The sequence below is a fragment of the Haliotis rubra genome, unplaced genomic scaffold (assembly GCF_003918875.1).
Source record: "Haliotis rubra isolate DU_JTF1 unplaced genomic scaffold, ASM391887v1 Scf272, whole genome shotgun sequence".
Lineage (NCBI taxonomy): Eukaryota > Metazoa > Mollusca > Gastropoda > Lepetellida > Haliotidae > Haliotis > Haliotis rubra.
Genome location: NW_025766803.1, coordinates 355,692 through 379,224, shown reverse-complemented (window position 1 = coordinate 379,224; position 23,533 = coordinate 355,692). Strand labels below are relative to the sequence as shown.

The following is a 23,533-nucleotide window of genomic DNA, read 5'->3' as shown; positions in this document are numbered from 1 at the left end:
TAATATTGGGTTGCACCAGTGCAAGTATCAAAGCACTAAATCGAGCCCTGAAACATGATAAACAAAACATAAGAAAGAAACATCAAAGGCCAGACCAAGTTCATTACTCGTTCAACATGTTGAGTGATAGATACCTGAATTCAAGATGGATTCTTATTTCACATAAGAGGGAGAAAGCAACAAGCCAATCTGTTGGACAAGCAATCTTGCCCTGTTCGCAACAACTTCCCAAGATGGAATTTTCTTTATCTAAGTCAAATTTTAACACTTTCAAGCCGAATCTTCCAGGTCAGAACAGAACTCGAGTGGATTTGCCCAGATGTAGACAGTCTATAAAGAAAACCTTTTTCATTCAAAGCTAATTTTCTGTTTCCAAAACTGGATCTACTATGGCTACAACCATCGTGTGCCAAAATATTAAGCAAAGACAAATGTTTTCAAAGACTTTCACAAAATCTTCAGTCAACTCACAGAGGTACCCAGTGTACTGATACATATAGCATTTTCATCGTATAATATTGGACATCATGGTCGACCCAAGAATAATCAGCTTGAAAAGGCAAGAATGAAAACAAGAATTATTTAAATAGTGGATAGTCTCCTTAGAACATGTATTTATACTGCTGGTACTGACAGTAAATGATACATTGTTGGGAAAAAACATTTATAATATCCTCTGACTATTGAGTGTTACAAACTTGACCTTTTCACAGTGATGATCTGAATACTTTCAACGGTATCACGGTAAAGTAGCATTCTGCTCAAGTGTGCACTACGTACATAGTCCCTCTTCTGTAGCTTTAAGACACTCATAACATGTTTACAGTTTTAAGAAGTGTTTCCAGAAACACATCCCTTCAACTTTGCCAACTGTCTTCTTCGGAGTCTCAGACCATATTCGCACTCTGGAGTATCCACAACCAACACAGTAGCATCTTTCACAGCCCGTCGCGGCGGAGTCCTCAGTAACTTCACTGAATCAATGTACTTTTCTCGCAGCCTTATTGATCTACGAATCTGAGACTGGTCACAACACTGACTATCCTCAACTGAAAAGTTTAATATCCTTAAAGGCGACTCAATTAGATTTGGTGCCTTGCAAACTGTATCAGTTATTGTTTTATGACCGGAGTTGCCTCCCTTCCTGAGTTGTCTCTTCAAAAGCATATCAGAACATGGACTTTGATCACCAATATTTTCCTTCAGTTCAGGAGTCTGGACATCAGAAGTAGGACTGGGACAGAGGTTCCTTGATACGGAGAAATCTCGAGGCGGTGTCAAACTCTCAAGATGATCAATTGATTCATCATCAGTCTTGTCATCTGTGACAAATGCCAAAGCTTTCAACCTGCCGAGGGCTCTTCCTCGTCTACTATCGCCATGGTTTTCCTTCTCGCATGACGCATGTCTCTGTCGTGTATGTACTCTCTTTCCTCTCAGTAGCTTAATTTTCCCATGGCTCAAACCTTGGCGTGCAAGGAAATTGGGAGAGATCTAAAACAGTAACAAAGATGCAAGTCAATATGCTTTACTAAAACATGCACATCTGCTAACCCAAGGAATTATTTGTTTGTTTGTTGTTTAACGCCACACTCAGCAATATTCCAGCTATATGGCGGCGGTGGTCTGTAAATAGGCAAGTCTGGACCAGACAATCCAGTGATCGACAGCATGAGCATCGATCTAGACAAATGGGATATGAGAACATTTGTGAACCAATGCAGCAAGCCTGACCACCAAAAGAAGTAAAGGAACAATGCATATTTTTAAATGCTGTACCCAGATCAAAAAGAAAAAAAGTGATAAAAACAAAAAACAAAATGGATATTTTCATCATGTTCATCTGACTATGGGTCATATGTTATGGCCATGACAGATGAACAATAATCATATAAAAGATCAGATGTTCTTTAACATCATTTTGAGAAGCATAAACATGGTCCAGTTGTAAGACCTATACCAAAATGACAAAATCAGGTCAAGTTCAGATCTGATGACAAACAGACATTCTAAACTGAATAGTCTCACCACATGACACAATACTAAAAATGTTACATATGTCTATCCATTTCAAATTTTACTTCTGAAATACGAGTCAAATGTTTTTAAGAGGAATGCGATAAAACAAGAGAAACGTACTCAGAGCTCCAGATAAGATTTAGCTCATGTGGGTACTGTACCCCTGTATTTTTTGGGAGTGGGTATTATGAATGTTGAGTGGGTATTTCATTTTCCGTTACCCACTGCTTTCAAATATGTGCGTATTTCAGTCATTTTACTCACCTAAGTATTATGTCATTGAGTAAGTTTACTAAGCAGGTATGTTCTGCCTTATGTCATACCTAATCAAAAACAACTTTAATATAATGGAAATGATTTCATAAAAAATCACTCATCCTATACTGACAGTACTACACTTGTCCTATACTAACAGTACAACTTGATAGCAATCGATGTCTTTTTCATTACGCAAGCGAGTGTTATAAATATATTCCGTACGCATTTGTTTTAAACGTTTTTGCGTATCTAACATTTTAAATGCGTAATTGGTACGCTACGCAACAATTATTTTTTCAATGCGTAATTGGAAATTTTCTCTGCGTATTTTACCCATATACGCAGCTTATCTGGGCCTCTGACGTACTGTATAGGAGTTTCAGCTTTATACATTCTTATCACTACTGTTTGGATACTGTTCATTGAACTGAAAGCACCAGAACTACTTTAACTGGGCTTTGGCTTCATCTTTGTGGCATGCATCATAGAAATGTTGAAATTCTCCTAGAAGTGTAAGAAAATCTCGATTTTGTTGCCAAAGTTTCCTGCCAGGGAACCTAATTTGGAATTCTAGATAAATCCTTGTGACAAGAGTGAGTGAGTTTAGTTTACGCCACTTTTTGCAATATTCCAGCAATATCATGACGGGGACACCAGAAATGGGCTTCACACATTGTACCCATGTGGGGAATGGAACCTGGGTCTTCTGCGTGATGAGTGAATGCTTTAACCACTAGGCTGACAAGAAACAAAACCTATCAGCCACCAAAGATGAATTCAGTTCAGTTCAGTTAGAATGACACAACAGCCATCAAATTACTGATCACATGAATACTGCATTGGATATCACATGACTTTTCTTATTATCAATGCATCTCAGGTGAGGTGAGGTGAAATTGGGTTTAACGTCACGCTGGAGAATATTTCGCTCATATGACGACGTGCATGCGTGTTTATGTGTAGGTGCGGCTGCTTGTACTAGCCCAGACTGAAGCTTGTTTTATAGTGCTAGCCCACTGAGATACCAAGCCGCAGTGAAGCATGAATACCCCACTCAGACACATTATACTGACTCCGAGCCGACCAGGCCTTGTTGTACCCATTAATGCCGAGCGCCAGGCAGGGACCAACAAGTACCATATTTTAACGTCTTTTGGTATGACGCGGCCGGGGATCGAACCCGCGACCTTCCGCTCTCCGGGCGGACGCTCTAACCACTACACCACAGAGGCAGTCCATCAATGCAGCTCAATACAACAGAACACCAGGTAGCCCAAGGACCCCCTTCCCCTTGTCAATATGCTCAAGAAAACAGTTACACCTTTTTCTGTGTGAAGTTCATTGGATTTGTTGTAAAATCCTTTATTTGAAACAAGGGCTCGGTCAAAAAGGCCATTATTGTCAATGTAGATCTATGCAAACCTTGTGAAAATGGATCATTACAATTTGTTCAAACTCACAAACGACTAAGTTACTATGTTAACAATATGGGCCATGCAGATTGTGACTTCACTCCCACCACAAACAAAGTAAGTGAGTGGGTATGGTTTTATGCTGCTTTTTGCACTATTCCAGCAATACCACAGCAGGGGACACCAGAAATGGGCTTTAAAACCACAAGGCCACACCACCACTAATCCACAACAAAGATTTGGTGGTGGGTCAAAGGGTAAATTTATCATGGCCTAGATTTTCGAAGCTCTCTTAGCGCTAAGATAGTCGTAACTTAATGTTAATAAATGGCACTTATGACTATCTTAGCGATAAGAGAGCTTCCAAAATCTAGGCCCATAATGGTAGGGAGATATAATAATATGCTGGATAATTAAAGATGGGTAACCCCACCAAAAATATGAAAAAGTTTACACGTTTAATGAGCGACATTTAATTCAAACATTTTGAAACTGAAATTAGAACATCGTACCCATGTGAGGTTAGATTCATCAGCAGCTATGGCCTTGGCTGTGAGAGGATGAAGAGCCCCAAGAACTGGGGAGAGAGGACATTCAGGGCCATTTACTGGGCTCTTGACAAAATCTAATTTTGGTTTCTTTTCAAGTATAGATTTTCGGGAACCTTTCCTTGGCATATCTGAAATCACAATGTGAAGTTGTGACATTGAAAACTTAAAATGAAAAAATTGTGATATTTGGCTGAAAAAAATTGTTTTAGTTGTCAAGAACTACTGCAATGTCACACAGTATGACAAATCTTTATCGCTTATTTCTACTTTCAAAAATATAAAAAAATCACTGTATGTTAGGCATCTCAGAATGCTACAAATCTAGAAATAAGGCAATCCAATAGAGCTTCACTTTACATTCACACTGCTTTACTTCACATTTCAAGTTCTGTGCTTGTCTTGTACAATTAGACAAAAATAATAATGAGCTGTGCACAGATTTCACCCCAATCTACAGGTGAGTTTTATAATTACCCAGAATCATATCTGAATATAGTTTTTAATGCCACAATAGGAAGACGTACTAAAATACATTTCAAAGTGTCAAAAGCCTTAATCTGATCACGGCTTCTGTGTTTGTTTGTTGTTTAATGCCACACTCAGCAATATTCCAGCTACAAGATGGCACTCAATGCAGTCTGGAAATAATCGAGTCTGAACATGACAGTCCAGTGATCAACATGAGCATCAACATGGTTGCTGTGAATAATGGCAGAATGGTGTGATCTGCCGATACGTTCACACAAGATTTTTCCAATATCATGGAAACAATACTGAAACCATGAATAAAAATTAAACAATACAAATATTAGTCCTAATACGCAGTGAGCACATTCACAACCAGGCAATATAATAACAAGACTAGCGTTTGTCAGTTCAAATATTACAAAATGCCATTTCTGGTGTTAAATGCTCATGTTAATGTCTTTGTATTGGGAGGTGAATTGAAATGGGGCTAACTTTGTACCTGGAATATTTCACTCATATGATGATGTGCATGCGTGTGTATGTGTGGCTGCTTGTACTAGCCCAGACTTAAGCTGGTTTTATAGTGCTAGCTCACTGAGAGTGTGTATGTGTATGTGTGGCTGCTAGGTGGCAGTGGCAGTCTGAAACAAAGTAGCCAATCAGAGAACAATATACAGTCATGTGAGGTGAGGTGAGGTGAAATTGGGTTTAACGTCACGCTGGAGAATATTTCACTCATATGATGATGTGCATGCGTGTGTATGTATAGGTGCGGCTGCTTGTACTAGCCCAGACTGAAGCTGGTTTTATAGTGCTAGCCCACTGAGATACCATTCCGCAGTTAAGCATGAATACCCCACTCAGACACATTACACTGACTCCGAGCTGACCAATCCTTGTTATACCCATTAATGCCGAGCGCCAGACAGGGACCAACAAGTACCATATTTTTATGTCCTTTGGTATGACGCACCCGGGGATCGAACCCGCGACCTTCCGCTCTCCGGGTGGACCTTTGTATTTGGAGAATCAGAACTGAATGTATCTGTATAAGGAGTATCCTTTCTACACACAAGAAAATGTGGTAGTCAAATATTCCAGAATATACACTTACAGTTTTTATTTAACTTTTACATGTGTGTTTGATATTCCAAGGATATTTAAAAAATATTTTGGTATGTCTTCATAATTACAAGTTACAAAATCCTTGTTTTATACTGAAATCGTAAAATTTTGTTACTAAACATTAATACTAATTCACTGTACAGCAACAAAATTAGGCAAAGATGATCATGAAATATCTAACGGCCTGGCAAGCATGAAAGATTTTTGTTTATGCTCTTCATTGAGTTATCATGGTGACCAAAAGTTTCAAAGTGGACCAAAGGAGGCGTTATGGATAAAAATTGTAATATTTCTTATATTGTATAGAAATCAATTCCTAGGATTGATTAAAGAGAGTAAAAATGTTTATAAATAAAAATATGTTCAAATTGATCCTGTATGACATTTTTTCAGCATTCCTCAGCTGTCCCTCACTTGAAACATGCCAAGCATAAACATTGCATAAACATTTGGGGTCTTAGTCCTCAAAATCTTAAGGGAACTAAACCCTTGACGACAAAAAATAATAAGTCTATTTATAGAACATAGGCCGAGTATCTACAGTTTTATCACGTCACTGGCTCTCATTTAAATAATACCTGCATCGATCGTTTAATTGAGATATTTGCAACTGTTGTGAAATGAAAGATGCACATCATGTCGGTTTGTTAGCTAATCGAAAATATTTGAATGGGGAACCTGTTGGAAATTTGACCACGGACTGTCATAATAATTGGATATCGAACAGCACATTAATACTGTACATCAACAATGACACAAGAGCGAACTTGCCCGCTAAAATCAATGGACATGTCCAGACTCATTCAGTCATAATGTTTTCATGTAGTCGCCATGATCAATACAAACAGGCAGTTTGAAAGGAGTCTGCTGATTGGATAAAATGAAAATATTATCCAATGAAAAGAATCTACACACAAAGAGTTCGGGAGGCAGATATCGGGAAATCTCGCGCATATTCAATCCTCAACGCTGATTGGTCTGTTCATTTCGTGTCTCAAAATTTAAAAATGGTTGACAATCTTGCTCAGACTTGCTTTCCATCAATTATGACCAATTAGGCTATGTTCCAACACGAATTGTCACTTTCTCATTAGTGCTATTGTACCCAAATCACAGTTAGAATGAGGTAAGGCTTTCTTTTTGTGTTTAGTGTGTGTTGTAAAGAATTAGTTTTTGATTTATTCATTTCACGGACGTTATGTCTAGTTTCGTCATGGATGGATAGATAGTGAACTTGAACATTGAAACAAGTTTGAATTGTGGTTATTTTAGTTTTATCATACATACAATAAGCAATAATCCAGTCAATTTTATACCACACTTTTGGATTAAAGAATACAGAGACATTCATGTGCCATCGTTGAACAGCTGTAACATAACATAAAGCTTCATCTTATTTTGTCAGAGAAATACTCAAGTTCAAAAAGTTAAACATGTACACAATACTTGGGCTGAGCAGGATGACCTCAGTTAGACATTTTGATGGAGCTGCCATAGAAAACTTTCGCCATCATTTTTATCCAAGGGCAAAGGATTGGGGAGAACTAAACAAATGTGGTGTAAGGTTAGGGGTGATATTCTGAAGGGGCTCCACAGATTGTATATAACTACACCATTGAGATTACTGACACTTTACCATCACTTTTCAACAGTATGTCATGAATATCAGGATAATGATAGAACCCTAAACTAATAATTAACATGGCAGGCTATGTGCATTCTCTGAAAGGCCTAAACAGTTCCAAATAAAGCCATCAGGAATGCATGCAAAGTAATTTCAGAACTAACGCCTGTGGATGGGAGTTGGGAAAGACTTCCGCCCATATCCCCCCTTATATTTCATTCTAGTCAAATCATATCACCTGAATATATATATTCCTCATCTGACAAGGATGAGTTTTAACATGTTTCTTTAATTGTATCTGAACATACTGAAAGACATGTCCTACTTCTGAAAATGCCTCTCAAAGGAATTTTTCCTCATCGTTAAAATTTAGAGGGATGCGAGCGAAAGTCTTTTCCCGGGAGTTGACGTGTAACTGTTCAAACAATATTTTGTATCAGCTGGAATTTTCTTCCTTCTGATCTGTCACTGATGACAGTAATAGTGATAATGATGTGATGGGTAAAATATATAAAAGAACTTACAATTAGTGGCGACTTGGGGCTTACCTTTAGAATTCAGCACCTCAAGGTTTACAAATGACATCACAATACCTTATGACATAATTTGTGGAACTTTGCTACCAAAACCACTGCCAAAACAATGCCTTGTGACATCTGACTGTTGCTGAGTTATAGAGTGTGCCTAAGCTCCTCTTAGTGTTCTACCGTATCTATACACATTGGACCCGTGAAGATCCGGGGTAGAATAGGTCTTCAGCAACCCATGCTTGCCACAAAAGGCGACTATGCTTGTCGTAAGAGGCAACTAATGGGATCAGGTGATCAGGCTTGCTGACTTGGTTGACAGATGTCATCGGTTCCCAATTGCGCAAATCGATGCTCATGCATTGTCTGGATTGTCTGGTCCAGACTCAATTATTTACAGACCGCTGCCATATAGCTGGCATATTGCTGAGTGTGGTGTAAAACTAAACTCACTCACTCGGTACACATTGTCGTTGAGTAATTAAGAAAAATTAAATTGTCAACATATAGCTGCTCAAAATATTTTACAAAAGTCATTGGTATATTTAAGTTACATTAAACAGATTAGCCAAACTGTCTTTGCTCCAGCCTTATTGCTGTTTGATAAAAGCTGTTTTTCTGTAACAGTTCTGCTGCAAAATCAGTATGATATCAGTCACATAATTATGTATTCATGCTTTTGGATGGATTTGTTACTTTGCAGCTTGAATTTGTGACTTATATATACATGTAGAGCATTAATGATGAAAAAAGTAGAATAAAACATCAGAGAATACAATCAGATCTTCTGTATTTCAATATTTGCTCAAGATCTGACAAACTTGACATGTCAGGTGACAAGTGAGTTTATTCAAAATCGCCTCTTTTCACTCAGCAGAAAATGGGTACCTGGTGGTACATGTGAGTCCATGTGACTATAACCCTCTAGCGTCTAACAAGCAGCTTAGGTTATCCAGGGTAATGATATGAATCAGATTGTCTGGGCGCTTTGAGTATGTATTAAGCATGGAGCAATGCACATGATAAATGGACTATTATTATTAAGTTTTATCTGAACAAACCCACTCTTATTCTAATTGTTCCCTCGAAAGTAAAACATTTTTTGTGTGAACACATCAAGGCTCAGAAACTGTTAAAAATAACCACAATATCAAACATTGCAGACTTTCATATTTTCTGAACTGTTTTGTTTGATTTTCATATCAGTAATCAGAATACTTTGCTAAGTCCTACATAGAACTAAGAAGCCTCAGTCAAAGCTAAATAAGATGCCCACCTGATGTTATTACTGGTACCACTTTTGGAAGCTTTGTAAATTTTCCCCAAACATCACCATACTAATTAACCACTATTTATATTTTTTATTCCACTGTTCCTTGAAACAGTTTGCTGGGTCAACAGATCAGTGAAAGAATTTAATCCACATAAAGATATGTACAAAATCGAACCAGTAAATCGGTTTAAATTCTTTACAGATGTTCAGCTTAAACCTACTCTGTTACAGGTGATGATCCCACAACACTTCAAATTGCATGACAGTCAACTATGACCAGTAGAAATGGCCAGTTAGATTTTAGTCCTGAAGAATTACAAGTACCCAAACGAGGCATCGCTCAGCAGGCTCTTGAGGAGGATGCAAGGCAGACATATGTGATCATCATCAAACAGGAGGATGAGAATGGAGATGTCATAGAAGCTGAGACATCGGGGTCACTCCAGGTGCTTAACCAGTCATCCAGCCGACAATCACTTGATGGCCTCCGCAAAAATTTGTCGAATATCGGTGATGATGAATATGACAGCGGCATCTCTTCAGCCAATCTCTTCCTGAAAGATGATGAGCTTGAAGATGTTGAGGAAGCTGAGGGGCTGGTCCTACCCTCAGCCAAGAGGACTCGAATCCATGAAGATCCCCCACCACATATTCCTGTATGTGTTGGGAACGATCCTGGAGTCAAAGGTGTTGTGAAAAGAAATCTGTTTTGCAGCGAGCTTTCCCGATCACTCCCCCTGCGGGATCGGTCAAGCAGTCGAAGATCGTGATGTCTTCTAGTCCAGACTTGTTTCAAGGAACAGCTACCCAAGTCAGTGGCTCCTTCAACACCCCAACACCGAGCCTGGACTACAAGACCCATCCTGCAGTACGCAAGATCATCCTTGTGTCACCGAACCAATACCCAACCCCCTCCTCCACCAGTGTACTTACCCCACCATCAGCTGCAGCTGTGAAGTCTCTTTATGCTCCATCACCGTTAGCATCATCAACACCCATTACGTCAGCATCAGCACTGAACGTTTCAGGAGCATCACCCGACTCAGGAATATCCCTGTCCGTGTCTTCTTTGTCATCCACAGTCTTGACTCCAGGGTCTCAGAACCTGTCTAGCCAATCGCTGCACTCCTCTCAGGGCACACCAGAGATGATTCCATCTTCCGTTACAACCACACAATCAGGCCCTGGTCAGCCAATCGAAACCAAGATTACATTCAGCAGACGACCTATGTCAGCAAGCATAGAAAAGAAAGATACAGAGCTTTCAGATGATGGTAAGGTTTCAGTTATGACTCAGGGTTGCCATGGTTATAATAATGTTTCCAGGACATGTTGCTGTGGTTACATATTGAATATTGTCCAAGGACAGGTTTTGATATATATCATAATGGACGGTGAGGAAGCCTAGTGGTTAAAGTGTTGGCTCATCACGCCAAAGACCCGGGTTCGATTCCCCACAATGTGTGACTCCCATTTCTGGTGTCCCCCGCCGTGATGTTGCTGGAAATTGGAATATTGCTATAAGCAGCGTAAAACACTCACTCACTCACTCACTCACTCAAAATATTTCTACAGATCTAACCATGCAAACGTCTTGCAAAAAATTCTAAACATGCAAAATCAATCTAATCTTTCTCAGCAACTACAAAAAAAAATTTTTTTATTGATACACAAACAGTCTACTAAATGTATTGGGTGGTAAAGCCTGGTTGATTGCATCAACTGCTGTCAATATTAATCTCTGGATTGTCTGGTCCAGACTGTTGTTTACAGACCATTGTCATGTAGCTCTAACAAACTTTGGTCAAGTGCCTACAGTACTGTCGGAAATAGAAAAAAACTATTTTTAGGCTGTTACTCTTCATCCCTAAAATTTACACAATTGCAAATAGCATATGTCGAAATAACCCACATCGGCCTAACTGGACGTTCAGTGGGATGCGTAATAGGATATCCAGAAAAGCATGTTTACTCGTAAAATCGGGCACAACTTAGAAAAAATGCGAGCAGCTGCTGAAAACAATAGATCAGACTATAGATGGCAATTAGGTCGCTCAGCCAGGTATGATGACGGACCATCAACTCACTTGGCATGAAATGCACGTGCTGCCCACAGACACAAGGGGTCATCTCAAATATCTTTTATGCTTTTTCATGTGTATTGAATATGTCTCTACTGATAATCTAATCTTAGCTAATATCTCTATCCCCAAGCCCGACCCCAACTACCGTCAGCAACACCAGTCTTGGTTTTGCTTTTGAGACGACCCCTCCTACCTGTTTCTTTTTATAGTGATAGTGAGACTCAATGGTAGCTACATCCTTAATAGTTTCAGTATTAAAGTTATTTTTTACGTCTGCTATTGTTTATTATGAAGCTGAGTCTGATTTCAAAATGGATATTCAAAAAGTGTCATTTGTTATACAATATCATCACACACTAATTTGCATAAAGCCATGGTCTGCTCCAAATAAGTCTCTTTGGACCTTGAAAAAAACCTCATTGCTCATTTCTGCACTAATATCTCCTCAGTGAAATCCTTTTTTAACGTTTCCTATCTCCCTACCACTGAGACTGTAGTTAGGCCGAACTTAGTTCAACAGATATTTCACACTTTCACATATTAACTACCTAAATTGTAGATATAAATGTGAAACAACCCAGTTTTTTTCTATTTCCGACAGTACTTTAGTATATTCACTGTTGAACATCCTGGGTGGTGAATTTGCATCTACAGAGGTACAGATAAGCTACGTATCTGCATAAATTACGCAAATATTTATGTGAAAACTCAATTCCTACTAAGCCTATTGCATACAAGTATGCTTGAACTTTTGTAAATACTCAATAAATGTGATCTTACATGCATACACACACAAATGTCATATCTTACTCTTAGCTTGCATACCGGTGGATAGATAAAACAACTGAGGTATATTGAGAGGTTCTATTTCACTCAGGACATGAACTTAGCAGCTTGCAGTCTTTCTTATCATTTCTCATGTTACAGATCAAATATAAATAATAAACACTAACATTTAAACTTTATTACATTTTTACAATTAATGGAAAATGGCAAAATACCCAATTGAGATTGAGTGAGGTGAGTACAATTTAGTTGGTTACTGAAAGGAGAATTAGGATACACAATTGAGATGAACACAAGTGAGTACATAACTCAATGGCCCAAAAAGTTATCTGTAGCTCTGCATCTATAATGTCTCAAATATTTGTGGTATTTAAATCAAAGGACCCCTAGATTTATTTTAACGTTAACATTAAGCATGTTATGTTTATGACAAGGACACCTTGACTTCCATGCTTAATTTCATTACACTGATAAATGTGATATATACTCTTCCATATGGATTTCATGAGCATGATGAGCATTGTGACATAAGACTGTTATACACTTTGTTCAAAACATAGTCCATGTATTGTCTACATTTAACACAACATCAATTTTTCCTGAAGGTGCTGACAAGTCCCTGGATACCTCCCTGGCCAACATTCAGTGGCTGGGTGCATACCAGCTGGGAGCGAAGCCAGCCCGCAGCAAGACAGACCCACCCACAGTAGCCACACGCTGGACATCCGAGGAGAGGGGTCGACGGAAGGAATACAATCACGAGGAGATAGTGCGGGTGAGCAGACTGGTGGTGTAGATGGTGGATGGAAGGGTATGCATGTAATGCTGAACATCTGAAATCGGAGTTTTGAATCTAAAGTTCCAATTGTTTGTGAACTGTTTAATGCAGCGCTCAGTAAGTTTCCAGGTATAAAATGGCAATGAGACCAGACAATCCAGTGTTTAACGTCATGAGCTTCAATCAATGCAACTGGAATACAATGACATATATTAACTTAGTCAGTAGGCCTGACCCGCGGATCCCATTAGTCGCCTCTTATGACAACCATGGTTTGCTGAAGACCAGTTCTTACCCCAATGTTCATGGGTATTCCTATTTGCAAATACATTTAATATTGCCTTTTCCCTGTAATACAGCTCTATATATGTCCAGGGTGAAATGCTACACTGGTGCTCTGGTAGATTGTGACTTATTATAAAACACATGATACATTCTTCTTTGTACCACGATACATATGGTATCGTGACCTTGCTGCATCGTTTCACCCCAAGTATTTGTCATACAAACACCTGGGGCTCATTTCACAAAGGAAATGTTACTAAGGTTAACCTTAACTCCCATTTTAACATTGCACTAAGGTTACCTTAGTGACTTAAGATGACCTCAGTGCTTTTTGAAAGGAGGCCCAGGACTGAAATGACTCGCACTTCTGTCTATCATGATGATCTTGTTGCATTTCAAAGAAACAAAAAACCACAGAATCTGCAATCCTACAAAAGTGTTTTTGTATAGAGTTGTCTCATTGCCCACATTAAAAACGTGTTTATATCAAATATCTACCATTGCCAGCCTCCTTATGTTTATTGCACAATGTTTTGCGAATTAGAGCTCAGGGCTTTTATTATTCCGTCAGGACAGATGATGTCTAATTTGCTTGTAGGTTATTCATTAAACATGCTCACTGTAAGATTCTATATATGTCAGTAGATCATGTAAATGTATTTTTTAGGTAAATCGCGAATGTGGACAAACAAAGCGTCCCCCATATTCCTACATGGTGCTGATCCAGATGGCACTGCAGAGCCGAGCTGACCAGAAGATGACCTTGAGGGAGATATGCAAGTGGATAGAGGAAACCTTTGCTTTCTATAAGCACACAGCTAAGCCAGGTTGGAAGGTGAGTACAGATAGTTAGAGCAGTGTTAAATTTTGTATTAAAGTACCACAGACTCTCTCAGTCTCACAATTTTATATTCTACCTAAGGATCACCCGTTTTGTTTACAATAGTTAATCTGTCATGGCATAAGGTTTCAAAAATTAAAGGCCTTATTAGCATGATGATTTTTTTTTAAAGATGATTATGATGTTCAGAAGGTTATTGTAGCACTTATACCAAAAGACGTTAAAATATGGTACTTGTTGGTCCCTGCCTGGCGCTCGGCATTAATGGGTACAACAAGGACTGGTCGGCTCGGAGTCAGTATAATGTGTCTGAGTGGGGTATTTATGCTTCACTGCGGCATGGTATCTCAGTGGGCTAGCACTATAAAACCAGCTTCAGTCTGGGCTAGTACAAGCAGCCGCACCTACACTTACACATGCATGCACATCATCATATGAGCGAAATATTCTCCAGTGCGACGTTAAACCCAATTTCACCTCACCTCACCTCACCTCACATGACTGTATATTGTTCTCTGATTGGCTACTTTGTTTCAGACTGCCACTGCGACCTAGCAGCCACACATACACACACACACACACGCATGCACGTCGTCATATAAATGTCATGTTCTCATTTGCCTGCCCAGTCTACTATTATTCACCGTCAGGTTTTCATGCCGACTTTTCAAATGTTTGATTTTTGCCAGTTGGAGTAATAATGTTAGGATATTAGTGTACACACTAAGTAAATGAGGTTATTTTCAGTCATTTTCTCCGCTGAATTTCAAGGGATCCAGTAAATCAAAAGGACCCCCAGATGCCAAAGATTTTGTAGATATGGAGATTGTGTGGATTCCTTAGCCATATTACTATTATAAGAATCTCAAAACATAATCGCTTGTCTTTTTCAATAGGGCAGTCAGATTCACCATATTTCCTCTTTCACATCACTGTTGAGGATGATTATGTTGTGGTACACTGTTTGGTCATTGGTTGCAGTGAGGCTTTACATAACATCAGCATCATGTTGTCTTTGCTGTTTCAGAACTCAATACGGCATAATCTGTCGTACTACCAGTGCTTTATCCGGACATCAGAGGACAAGAAGAAGCATGGAGCAAGGTGGACCCTCAAGTTCGATGACGAGAAGCAAGACTACAGAGCAGGAGGCAAAGGTATAAACAAACTGGGTTTTGTTGCATAAGATGTTGATTTCACTCAGAGTTCTGTACATGTATTTGCCTCCAGTGAAGATTCTGGGTTAGAATTGGTCCCTATCAACTTATAGCCTCGTGGTTAAAACATTAGCTGACGACCTGGGTTTGATTCCCCACATGGGTACAATGTGTGACACCCATTTCAGGTGTCCCCACCGTGATAGTGCTGGAATATTGTTAAAGCAGGGTAAAACCATACTCACTCACACCCTGTCAACTTGTGCTGATCTTAGGAGGGGACCAAATGAATTGAAGCTTGGCTGGCATGCAGTGTTGTTCATCATATCAATCATTAAATTGTCACACTTCAGACTTGATATTTTACTGGTCACGATCGCTCTATTGACTAACTAACTTTGTCTTCAGACAAGGCTACAGTTGACTGCATCCAGGCAACCACCCAGCTGCCAGGCATGATCCCACTGTTTATCAACCAGAACAACGCCAGTGGAGTTTTCCAACCATCAATTGTCCCGATGCCACCCTCGTCCTGCTCCAGCCTCCCACAGCTGCAGCAACAGCCCTTCCCATTTCATGCTTGCTTCAGGAAGAAGAGAACAGGTACATGTCTTCACACAACTCACCTGTTAGGCTTTATTATCCCCCGCAACGAGTTCTGTCCGTCTTTGCGTCCATCACACTTTGTCCGAAGCTTATCTCCTAAACTATTGGTGATAGCTTAACCAAACTTGGTACACATGTCAACCATGATCCCTATATGTGCCTTTTGGGGGTTAGACCTAGATGTTAATTTTATTTTTAGTGGTTTCCATGGAAACATGACTTATGCTGTGACTATGAGGATGTCATCTTGTTGCATTTCCATGACGACAAGTTCGGCTTCAACTGAATTTGGTGGTAGTGTTCCTTTCTAGAGCAGATCTTAAAAAACCTTTCAATACTCTCCTTCAACTTTCCTGTATACACTCCAAAGATTTGACATGATCATAACTAGTAGACATATTCATTAGGAGTATTTTGCTGTAGCGGGGGATATTGATGACTTTGTCTTCTTGTACTACCTTTCAACTTTGCTTTGTTTTTCTTTCTATCTTTTGTATACAATAAATATCTATACTGAATGACAGTGTTTACTCTAGATGAAAAGACAATCTGTTCTGTAAATGGTTGCCTTACCTTAGTGACATGATGCATACAACAGTCAATGTGAAAACTGATGGGCTAATCATCCCAAAGCAAATCTGTAATGAACTAATTGGGTACACCATGTTTATTGTTACATTATTGGAATGCTGAAATGGAAAAAGAGCGAGTGAGGTTTTCTTTAGGTGTGGGGGGTGTCTGGATTTCATTGGTTACCTCCCTTTCTCCATGTCATAGTTGTTCAGTAGTTTCTTCTGAGGCAGTAATTATATAGTTTGTTATGATATGTTATACATATCAGTCATTATGTAGTGACTGGGGCTGTTACGATTCACTCCATATTCCGTGAATTGAACTCCTTTTTTTTTCATGATTTCAGACCCTTGAAGATCCTGGTTAGAATTGATCTTCAATAACCCATTCTTGTCATAAGAGGCGACTAACGTGATCGGGTGGTCAGACTCGCTGACTTGGTTGATAAATGTCATCGTATCCCAACTGCGTAGATCGATGTTCATGCTGTTAATCGCTGAATTGTCTGGCCCAAACTTGATTATTTACAGACCGCTGTGAAATAGCTAGAATATTGTTGAGTGCGACGTAAAAATAAACTCAGTCACTCAAATACTCACTCACACTGTTCTGTGCCTATGGGAGAGAATATTTTTGTGTCTAGTAGAGCCCTGAATGTTCAGTGCATCTGTACACTCTTGATTTCTATGTTGAATAAGGTGTTCAATATTCATCAAAGATTGTGTGAGTATGACAGTGTCAGATTGAAAGTTGTATTGGTGTTGAATCTATTCTTTACACACTTGAATACTAGGGTAACATTGGACTCTTCCATTGCAGGTCCTATGCCAATTCTGCCCCGCCCATCTCCGGTGCAAGCATATGCTTTAGTGCCACTCCATAATGTGCCTCAGCAACAGCAGCAACAACAACCAATCATCGTCCATTTCCCCAGCGGTCAACACCAAGTTGGGGGCACCCCTGCCCAGACCGAGACAACTTCCTCGGTCAGTACACCTGTTCCTATCGCATGTGCCCCGACACCGCAACACTCAGACAAGTCCATACAGCCCGGTCTGAACATCCTGCGACAGGCATGGCTCAATGCAGATGTCTCTGAAGATGAAAACGCTTTGACTTCCATTTTAAAAGAACAGGGTATTTCTGTGGCCAGTGGACAGACTGAAAAGAAACAAACAGCAAAACAGTTAAAGGTCAGTGCAACTCAAGGTCTTCCTAAACCTAAGATTTATGCACCCAAGCCAAAGAAAAGAACTCGAAGTCGGATCAAGAAATTACCAAAAGTTCCTGAAGAAAAGACTCTTTTGGCCGAATCCTCGGACTCTGAACCTGATGATCAGTTTGAGAAGGGTTTGCCCACTCCTCTGAGACAACTGTTTCAGTCGCCGGATGATAAGAATAAGAATGAGCTTCTAACAACATCTACACCTCTGAGGAATGCTACGATATCCCCAGAGCATCTCCCATCCCCGATTCGAGGACTGACGCCTCTGCGGGGTACGGGGCCTTTCGATGGCAGTTTTCTAGACATTTTACAAGAAGAGGCTGTGCATGCTCTCAAGCTGATCGGATCCCCTCAGTTTGGGGACGGTCAGAAAACTGGACGTTCCCCAAATAACTCTCTCACTGAGTTTGGAATTTTCCAGATCTCACCTGACAAGGGGGGTAAAAACCTCAGTGATTATCCCCTGAATAGCCTGTCACGGATATTTGCTGACTTTGATACTAATTTTATGACAGAAAATGATGGTCTTCCAATAGATATGTCCAACTTTAACTGGAGCGGGCTCCAGCAGGCCACAGTGTCCCCCAAAGACCAGGACAAAAAGTCCTAACAGTTTTACAAACAAGCCCACACCCATCTTTGATTATCAGGGTAATGTTTCACCAGCTGTTGTGATAATTCCAGGGACCTGTTCACCACCATGCCTTCATTTTGTCTAAAACTCGTATCAGGAACCCCTGAATTTCTGACAAACATCAAAATTCCTTACTAGAGGTATATACCTCAATTCAAATTTGCAACCTGTTCCAAAGATATGTTTAGTTAGAATGGAAGACAGTTCTGAATGCGGTATATTTAAATAGTAGTAGGGTACTAGCATATGTCGTACAACTGCTTGTTACAATCAAGAAAGAATCTTTTAACTTCAAAGGACAGCTAACTGTACCATTTTTGTTGTTGGATTTAGCCAAGTCAAACTGAGGCTATAGGTCCTAGGTCTTTATCATAATACAATGACGAGTAGTACCTTTAGGTCCAATGTTCATGTGCGATTTTGTGATTAAGTCTAGATTTCAAAATCAGTACTGTTATAGTTTGAAGATGGTACTACAGTTTGGTTTATGTCCAACCAGATACATCAGACTCAAACATTCTCATTTCAAATTAATGCCGGGGCAGTGGGGTAGCCTAGCGGTTAAAGCACTGCTTGTGACGTCGAAGACCCATTTACGATTCCCCACACGGGTACAATGAGTGAAGCCCATTTCTGGTGTTCCCCGCCTTGATGTTGCTGGAATATTGCTAAAAGCAGCATAAAACTAAACTCTCCCACTCAAATTAATATTCCAGGGGTCCATAGAATTGAGGATCAATGTTTGGCATGTCATCTCGACACAGCGTTCATTAATGTTGGTATAGTTATACCCATGGTAGTCTATGTACATGGACAGAAACTGAGTCGCTTCCAGTTGAAACCACCTGACATATCACCTGAAGTAATAGTTTGTAATGATCATATAATGTATGTGTAGAACAACTGACGAAACAATAAATAACTGTGTTAGAACAATGTCAGATCACAAGCTCAGCACTTACCAAATTTTTAAAAGGCTTGTGTAATGAGAAAGCTTAAGTCGAGGGTTCCTTTCCACAGAGGGATCTTAGCATTAAGATTGTCACAAGTATGCTAAAGGGGCTAGGTTCAAGCCTAATGGCAGTGTGGCAATTCTGAGTTAAGGCATTCAAAACGTATGCCAGTAACAGTGTATACTGATCTTGCAGTTAATGATATGAATTTCACAGAGATAATGATTCAGTTTGACTCACTAAACGTCTAGACCAAGTCTAAAATAGGCTCCATAGGTCCAGACCACAAGGGTGAAACCAACCTTTGAGCTAATTGATTTATGAAATTCCCGAAACAGTAGCTCTCAAAGCCACAAGGCATGTCTTATTAACTTGGTCTCATTTAGAAACAGCCTGCCACTTCAACCACTAGTCCTAAAACCTGGCCCTCGTAAAATTGTTTAGTCTAGTAAGCTCAGTATTAGACTTTCACTTTGGTTACTGGCTGCTAAAACTGACTGATATTTTTCCTTCAGTCTTGGGGGCAGTGGGGTAGCCTAATGGTTAAAGCGTCAGCTCGTCACGCTGACGACCCAGGTTCGAATCCCCACATGGGCATAATGTGTGAAGCCCATTTATGGTGTCCCCGCCATGATGTTGCTGGAGTATTGCTGAAAGCGGCATAAAACCCAACTGTGAGTGCCATTCACAACCATTGTCATTATTACAGCAATACTTCCCCACCCCCAACGAAGAAAGATGGTTTTAGGGCTAGTATACATGGTATCGGTTCACCAGTGCTTGTAAATATGGATAGAATATGGACTACAAAGCCCATTTGATGCTCTTAAGTCCAGATCAAACACCATTACACCGGATGTTGCAATACGAGAAATCTACATAAGAGTTATTAACTATTATGTTAATTTGTTTTCATCAGTATTGACAAAGTAGTATTTTTATAAGGCTGAACTTGTTTTTTGTTACTTTTTTTTAGTTTTCTACTATTTTCTGTGATTTAGAATCTCAGTATAAAGTATTATGTTATCTTTGTTAGATTACACAGAGTGTACACGTTTCTTAGATCAACTGAAATTTGTGAAAACTGAGTGCGGCGTAAAACTAAACTCACTCACTATTAATCACAAATGAAACACTCTCATCTGATTCCTGTGCATCAAAAACTATTTTTAAAATGCCAATTTTGAATGTGAATAATTGAGGCTACCATTGTAGTGTTGTGGATAGTTTATATATGGTGTTGTTTCTGAGCATGGGAGTTCCATGAGAGGAGTATTTATGATAGGTTGTTTTGTTTTTTTTGGGTTTTTTAAAAAATAATAAAATTAAGACTTCTGAACTGAGGTGAAGAAAGGAAGCTGAAGTATTTGAGAAAGATGAAAAGAACCTCACTCACTTCATTTAGATTTGTAGTCAATCTTGGAGGGGTAGTAACATCTTTGCTCAGTATTGCATCACAGTAGACAAATCTTAGTGAAACTGGTCTGTCTTGGCCCCATTTCATTCAGCAATGAGATACTGGTATATGAATTTGACAGGGATCTGCCATAGCACTGACGATAGATGGTCAGAATTTCGCATTTCTGTAATTCCCTACCTTCTTGCTTTATGTTTGGGGTCCATTACTTTCATATTACATCATCCTGGAGGTGAATCCTTGATTCCTTTACATATTTAAGTTTGTCACCAAGATACAGATGGGGGATGAAATGCTGGGGTGGGTCGCATACTTGATTTATGTGATGTAGATATTACCTCCTACAACTAACTATCTCTATATCACTGTCAACTCTTGTCTTCCAGTCCTTCTGTCTCTCTCTCCACTCATTCGTCTGGCCATGTACTTGGCATGTATGTATACAGTCTGCATATTTCCAGTGTTATTGTACATACAACTGATCACTTGGCTTCACAGCAGAGACGGAATCATAACAATCACACAATAGTTTCTTGTGTCCTTTAGTTACCATAGTTAAAATATTTATACTCTATCCATGGTCAGGCAAGTTGGTTAAAGTCATGGCCTAGATTTTCGAAACATTCGCAGCCCAACGGACTTCTTAAGCCCATTCTTAACACATTGGCTCCGATCAAAGTTAAGAATTCTTAGGGCTACAACGTTTCGAAAATCTGGGCCATGATGTCTTGACTAAGTCAGAAATTAAATCTGTAGAATCCCTATGGGATTCTCTTCAGTGCTGACCTGACACATCTTGCTTGACTCAATTACCGGTATGTACAGACTGCCGCCATATAGCTAGAATATTGCTGAGTGCAGCATTAAACAACAACAAAATTCAAGTAATAAACTTCTATGAAGCTTTTGTAAGTATCTACTTTGTAATAAAATACATTGGGGTAGGTTAGAACAAGAACACTTTGTTCCTCTGGATGGTCACAAATTATTTCTCGGTCAATTTGTAAATAGAAAGAATGAATTTGTCAATAAGAACAGGATGTCATTTTAAATAATGGCTGTTTTATATGGACTGTTTAGCAAGGTGCTTTACTTTGGGTGGGGTGGGGTGTATACTTGTTTAAATTCATGTAAAAAAACAGGGTGAGGATGAATAAGATGAATCCTTAATGTGTTGGGACATCTTTTAAATATTTATCATATTTATTGTAAATTTGGAAATATTGCAGACTACATTTTCTGTGATCCCCACCATACTTGGTTTCCTCTGTTAATAGATCTATGCACTTGTGAAAACTATATGCAAGTATTGGAACACTAAATGTGTTTACTTGTTACTGTAGCAAGATTGTCTGTACAAGATCAAGATGCAGGATGGAATGTCTGTACAAGATCAAGATGCAGGATGGAATGTCTGTACAAGATCAAGATGCAGGATGGAATGTCTGTACAAGATCAAGATGCAGGATGGAATGTCTGTACAAGATCAAGATGCAGGATGGAATGTCTGTACAAGATCAAGATGCAGGATGGAATGTCTGTACAAGATCAAGATGCAGGATGGAATGTCTGTACAAGATCAAGATGCAGGATGGAATGTCTGTACAAGATCAAGATGCAGGATGGAATGCATTTTCTGGTTGATCCTTGTGTCATACAACCAGTGTGTAACACTGGCATCCATAGAATCTCAGGTGTCACACTATATATATATATATATGAATGGAATAATAAGAAAATAAATATATATGAATACAATTCTGGAATTATTTTTATTTACCCATGATTGTATTGTTGTACAGGTGGTGGGGTAGTTTAGTGGTTAAAGCGGTCGGTGGTCATGCTGAAGACCCGGGTTCAATTCCCTACATGGGTACAATGTGTGATGCCCATTCTGGTGTTCCTGACCTCCATATTGCTGGAATATTGCTAAAAGCAGCATAAAACCTTACTCACTGTATTGTTGTAGAATACAATGTCCACACCTCAGACATTGATGGTTTTGTGGATTGTGTCACAGAGTTCACTGGGGCCCAGAGGTCTTGTGTGCTTGTGTTTGGGATAGTTGTATCCCTTGGGTGTGCTTTAATGCTGCAATCATAGTCTTGAATCTGATATTTGCCCAGGCACAATATCCACCTTGTGTGTTTCACACCAGTGGCTGTGACTAAGGTAGTCGGGTGGTCAGACTCGCTGACTTGGTTGACAGGTGTCATCTTATCTCAGCTGGGTACATCATGCTCATGATGTTGATCACTGGATTGCCTGATCTGGACTCGATTATTTACTTACCGCTGCCTCATGGAATATTGCTGAATGCAAACAACAAACAAACACACCAGTGTCAAGTTGAGATCTACAACAGTTCTAGCATTCCTCTAAAATGAATATTGGCAAAACTGAGTTTTACACTGCTCTGATGGTATCAGAAAGTTGTACTTCCCTGGTTGTTTGAGTGGCCTGATGTTTTTTGGGCCTGCTTTACCTATTGCATAAGGACTGAATGTTGTTCACTGATGTCAATGTCATGGAGCCTCCAAGAACATGGACCAAAGGTTGGCTACCCCTGAAGCTCCGGGTTAGAACTGGTCTTCGTAAGAGGTGACTAACGGGATCGGGTGTCAGGCTCGCTGATTTGGTTGACACACGTCATCGTATCCCAGTTGCGTAGAACGATGCTCGTGATGTTGATCACTGGATTGTCTAGTCCAGACTCTATTATTTACAGACCGCCGATACTGCTGACTGCGGTGTTAAACAACAAACTAACCAACCAACAACCAAAGGTCGGCCACAATGACCCACAATTCTCTGAGGAGTATGCCCGTTGGCAAGGTCGCCAATTATTGTGATTGAGGGGAACTTGATTTTGCAAATGGCTGTTTTGCCATGTTTGCAACAGAAGGGCCTAGGGTGACGTTTTAATACTATAACGCC

The 23,533-nt window shown here is 39.6% G+C and overlaps 2 protein-coding genes across 2 annotated transcripts; one reads left to right on the top strand and one right to left on the bottom strand.

Moving 5' to 3' along the window:
* Window positions 1–578: 578 nt before the first annotated feature.
* On the bottom strand, window positions 579–6,679 carry LOC124280728. Its single transcript, XM_046716712.1, has 3 exons — window positions 6,605–6,679; window positions 4,202–4,368; window positions 579–1,494 (listed from the first exon to the last, which is right to left on the bottom strand). The coding sequence occupies exons 2-3, from the start codon at window positions 4,364–4,366 to the stop codon at window positions 829–831; spliced, it is 831 nt and encodes a 276-aa protein (XP_046572668.1). The 5' UTR covers window positions 4,367–4,368; window positions 6,605–6,679; the 3' UTR covers window positions 579–828.
* Window positions 6,680–6,828: 149 nt separating this feature from the next.
* On the top strand, window positions 6,829–22,354 carry LOC124280724 (forkhead box protein M1-like). Its single transcript, XM_046716707.1, has 7 exons — window positions 6,829–6,959; window positions 9,489–10,531; window positions 12,733–12,902; window positions 13,858–14,025; window positions 15,059–15,188; window positions 15,597–15,791; window positions 17,187–22,354. Exons 2-7 carry the CDS (start codon window positions 9,916–9,918, stop codon window positions 18,200–18,202), a joined length of 2,295 nt encoding a protein of 764 aa, XP_046572663.1. The 5' UTR covers window positions 6,829–6,959; window positions 9,489–9,915; the 3' UTR covers window positions 18,203–22,354.
* Window positions 22,355–23,533: the final 1,179 nt, after the last annotated feature.

Bases quoted from the DNA above. Each gene is read 5' to 3' on its own strand.
- LOC124280728 (XM_046716712.1), bottom strand. From the start codon at position 4,366: ATGCCAAGGAAAGGTTCCCGAAAATCTATACTTGAAAAGAAACCAAAA. The intron at 1,495-4,201 runs GTACGATGTTCT...TTACTGTTTTAG, and splicing joins ATGAATCTAACCTCACATGG to ATCTCTCCCAATTTCCTTGC.
- LOC124280724 (XM_046716707.1), top strand. From the start codon at position 9,916: ATGTGTTGGGAACGATCCTGGAGTCAAAGGTGTTGTGAAAAGAAATCT. The intron at 10,532-12,732 runs GTAAGGTTTCAG...TTTTTCCTGAAG, and splicing joins TACAGAGCTTTCAGATGATG to GTGCTGACAAGTCCCTGGAT. The intron at 15,792-17,186 runs GTACATGTCTTC...CTTCCATTGCAG, and splicing joins CTTCAGGAAGAAGAGAACAG to GTCCTATGCCAATTCTGCCC.